Source organism: Anarrhichthys ocellatus, unplaced genomic scaffold (genome assembly GCF_004355925.1).
Source record: "Anarrhichthys ocellatus isolate YVR2014 unplaced genomic scaffold, GSC_Weel_1.0 scaffold3768, whole genome shotgun sequence".
In the NCBI taxonomy this organism is placed as follows: Eukaryota; Metazoa; Chordata; class Actinopteri; order Perciformes; family Anarhichadidae; genus Anarrhichthys; species Anarrhichthys ocellatus.
The window spans coordinates 1-4,060 of record NW_022283742.1 but is presented as its reverse complement, the minus strand read 5'-3'; the positions used below and the strand labels follow the sequence as shown (position 1 = coordinate 4,060).

The 4,060-nt window shown below is 41.2% G+C and overlaps 1 protein-coding gene across 1 annotated transcript in view; it reads right to left on the bottom strand.

Annotated features, from left to right (window-relative positions):
• Positions 1–2,655, bottom strand: part of LOC116379135 (growth factor receptor-bound protein 2-like) — a gene marked incomplete at its 3' end in the record, with an annotated part of 3,630 nt that extends 975 nt beyond the window's left edge. The window contains exons 1-3 of the mRNA XM_031841063.1: positions 2,617–2,655; positions 2,005–2,092; positions 645–736 (exon numbers count right to left, since the gene is read on the bottom strand). Coding sequence (XP_031696923.1) covers positions 645–736; positions 2,005–2,082 — 170 coding nt within the window. The remainder of the gene's footprint in view (positions 1–644; positions 737–2,004; positions 2,093–2,616) is intronic.
• Positions 2,656–4,060: the final 1,405 nt, after the last annotated feature.

The following is a 4,060-nucleotide window of genomic DNA, read 5'->3' as shown; positions in this document are numbered from 1 at the left end:
CTATCCTCTGTCCTCTATCCTCTGACCTCTATCCTCTGTCCTCTATCTTCTATCCTCTATCCTCTGTCCTCTATCCTCTGTCCTCTGACCTCTGTCCTCTGACCTCTGTCCTCTGACCTCTATCCTCTGTCCTCTATCTTCTGTCCTCTATCCTCTGTCCTCTGTCCTCCTGGCTGCTTTGTCTCAGACAGCACAAATGTTTGCACAAATAAAAGCTTTTGGATGTTTCATGCTGTGCTTGAGTAAACATAGCGACGGTGGGCCGATTGAACAAGGTTTCACTTTTGTTTACATGTCCAAATGTTGCAAATATTTTATTGCAGGAACAGTAACAAGTCTGACAATGTTTACGCGTGTGCAGTTTTATTAAATAATTGTAATAATCAAAAAGACAAACTTGGTTTCATAATTAAATTTTCAGGTTATAATGTGAATTATTTTTTTACATTTATATTTACACTATAGGTAACACCAATGACAAAGAAATGGCACTTTCATGACTTAATGAAATGTATAAAAATACATTAAGCTCAACTTTCTGTGGATTCATCAATTTTAGAAGTTAGTTAAGGTTATGAATTGTGAAATACACAATGTGTATGTATCTCTGTGTGCTTCTCTCTCTGCCTCTATGTGAGTGTTACCTGGGCAGATGAATGTTGATGAAGTTTTTGGGTACGAACCCGTCACGCCCATTGAGTTCTGCTTTGTACCAGTTTCCAGTGGCCTGCAGAATCTGACACAGTGAGACACAATCACATGAGACTCGTTCTCTTTCATTGAAGTCCTGTCGAGGTGAACACACCACACAGTTTTCCTTTCATACAATACTGATTTGGAGGTACGACGGAAATAAAAACGAGTCCATAACTTTATGGTACCTGGAGGAATATGAACATGTTTAATAACGTTTTTGTTCATGCATCATGTACAAGCCAATCTTGGAGATCTTAAATCTGGAGATGGACAAGCTAGCTCTAGGGGTGGAGAAGGTAGCTAGCCAACTAGCCATCTCTGGAGATAGACGAGCTAGCTAGCCAACGACGGCTAGACGAGCTAGCTAGCCATCTCTGGAGATAGACGAGCTAGCTAGCTAACTAGCCATCTCTTGAGATTGACTAGCTAGCTAACTAGCCATCTCTGGATATAGACATGCTAGCTAGCTAATTAGCCACATCTGGAGATAGACGAGCTAGCTAGCTAACTAGCCATCTCTGGAGATAGACGAGCTAGCTAGCTAACTAGCCTTCTCTGGAGGTAGACGAGCTAGCTAGCTAGCTAGCCATCTCTGGAGATAGACGAGCTAGCTAGCTAGCTAGCCATCTCTGGAGGTAGACGAGCTAGCTAGCTAACTAGCCAGCCGTCCTCTCCGGAGCTCCCGTCTGCTCTCCTCCCGGTCTGCCAGCAGCGTAGGGGTCGCCTGATATGGGCCTGTTGGTTAATGTTAACTTTCTCAAGTAACGACCGCGACCCCTTAGAATGAGTGACTGCACATATTGAGAGAAACAAGTTTTTCTTTCAGTCATAAAAAAAGCAGCCAATAAAACTTGCTAGCCAGCGTGTTCAGAGAATTATTTTGTCTCCACCCACAACAATATGTCCTTATGTTTACCAACAGAAAATTGGTCTTTATTTTACATTTAGCTTCGTGGACAAAACATATATATGTTGCTATTTTGCGTTGTGGGCTATTTCTTTGTACATAAACGTGCAGCAGGATGCAGTTTTATAACACATTTTCATAACCTGCTGCACTAACTATTAAAAAGTGCTGTTGATCTCGCCCAGCGCCTACTGAACGTGCAGTCACATAGGTGACAGTTATTTACATAAAAAAGTGTAAATTCTTTGTCGCAGCAGTCTCCAATTTGAATGCTTTTCACACACAGAGCTATTCATAACTTGGGCGTCTGCTATGTTGTTGAAGACACAAAGTATAGGAACTACGTAGATACTGAGGGTTTGGTGTACAGCACGTGTGTGTGTGTGTGTGTGTGTTCTCACCACCAAGAGCTCTCCCTTTCTGAAGCTGAGCTCATCGCCGGCTGTAGCTTTATAGTCGTACTTGGCCGTAGCCTCCATGGTGAAGGAGCTGAGAGAAAGGTGGAATGAATAAAACGTATAAAGGCGTTACACGTGTAGGTCCACAAACCTTAAAAGCAGGTCCTAACTACATGATGAAATACAGGCATAAACACAAATTATATCTGACACCTCAAATGTCTTTTCATCAAAATAAACCTCAATTTAACCTCGATGCCGATGCAGGTTGACTGTAATGCACATTATGAGCACATGTATAAAGTGTCAAAGGGCTGACTCTGGTGTAATAAATATGTCTTATCCACAGGAAAAAGCACCACGAAGAAGGCTTTAACCTCTCGTTCATTTCTCTTTCATGCACATTAAAATAAATGGCTTTGAAGATGAAATCAATGAGCTATCACAGCGCTTCACCTGGACTCATTCATGGAAATATGCCTTCAGTCTAAGAGGAAAGTCTGTGTTGACAGTCTCAGAAAAAAACAGCATGCCAACAAACCCATAACTCAAAGAACATGACAATCTGTACCTGTTTGTGCCTCGTTGAAGAGAAGCAAACCCGAAGTTACTCACCACGTATGTGTCGGTTCTCCCTGCAGAACAGGAATCCTGCAGTCCACAAAGAGAAGTGACGAGCTGTCAGCTCACAGGAAGCACCGTCGGACTGCAGCTGTTGCCACTGAGACACACTTCCTGTGGCTGCTGACCACTTGCACTCACATGCTCGCACTGAAATAGATGCAGGTGCAACAATACGGTGAGATGGAAAGTTTAGAAACTTACACGCATAGGAACTAATGCTGGATGAACTAAAAAGCAATATTTAAGTCTGAAGTTAGTGGATGACCGGCAGCTGAATCTCTTTTATTTCACCTGTTAATAACCATCATTTATTAATAGTTAATTGATAGTTAATCAAACTTCTATAAACATAATGGACTACTTGCAAGATGTTTAATGTTTATTTATTGGTTTGTAAAAAGTCTATAAACATTTAACACAGTTTGCATTGTAATGATGACGTGGTAATAACTCACACTAATCACTGACCTTTTTAATGGCTTTTAATTTGAAGCCCTATTTTTTATCATTGTTTTTTACATTCTTTGTATGGGGTTTATTTAATCTTATTTTATTGACTTTTATTTATTTTCAATGTCTTGCAAAACCTGTTGTTTTCTGTTTTTTCACGTGCTGTTTCAATATCGCCACATGAAGCACTTTGGGCTGCAGGTTTATTTAAAGGGGCGTTGTATGAATAAAGTTGAGTTAAACATTTCAGTGGTGGTTTCCTGAACTTAGTTTCTTGGGAGGAACTTCTGCGTGTTTTACAGTTTTGTGTGCACATCAACAGAGTCTCTTCACTTCATTTCTCAAAGTTTATTTGGCTCATTCCTGTTGGAAACCTGACGGTCCTGGATCGTGGCAGGAGATGTGGACGCTCTGAGAAATGGGAACTGAAACGTATCTCTAATCGCTGGATCTTTAAAAGTCATTCATCACAGTAAGATGTGACACAGTGAGCATCAGACCTGCAGTAGATTGTGAAAGATGGAGGTTTCTATATCCGTGGTAGGGTGTAGAGATTATTTGTGCCACATGATGGCAGCAGACCGTGAGGAAAAAAGCATTATTGACATCAGTTCAGACCTTTACCTCCATTCTCTTATGTTCAACTAAAGAGCTCCTTACTTTTCATATAAATAACTTTGTAAACCTCATGTTTTACTTCCTCTACTTCCTCTTCTGTAAATGAACCGGGTCGTAACAACAGTATTTACCACAGAAACAGTTTACATAACCTGGAGATTATACAACACAGACTGTAGATAAGAAGTGGACGTAGTCATCGCGACGTCTCTCATTGGTTTGTGGACTGATGTTTTGAAGCCTCGAGTTCGGCATTTTGGCCGTCGCCATCTTGACTTTTTGCAACCAGTGAACAGGAAGTGACCATAACTGGACTGAGCAGGAGTGACGTAGAGACGCCGTATACGTCTCTGGTAGAGACCTGTCA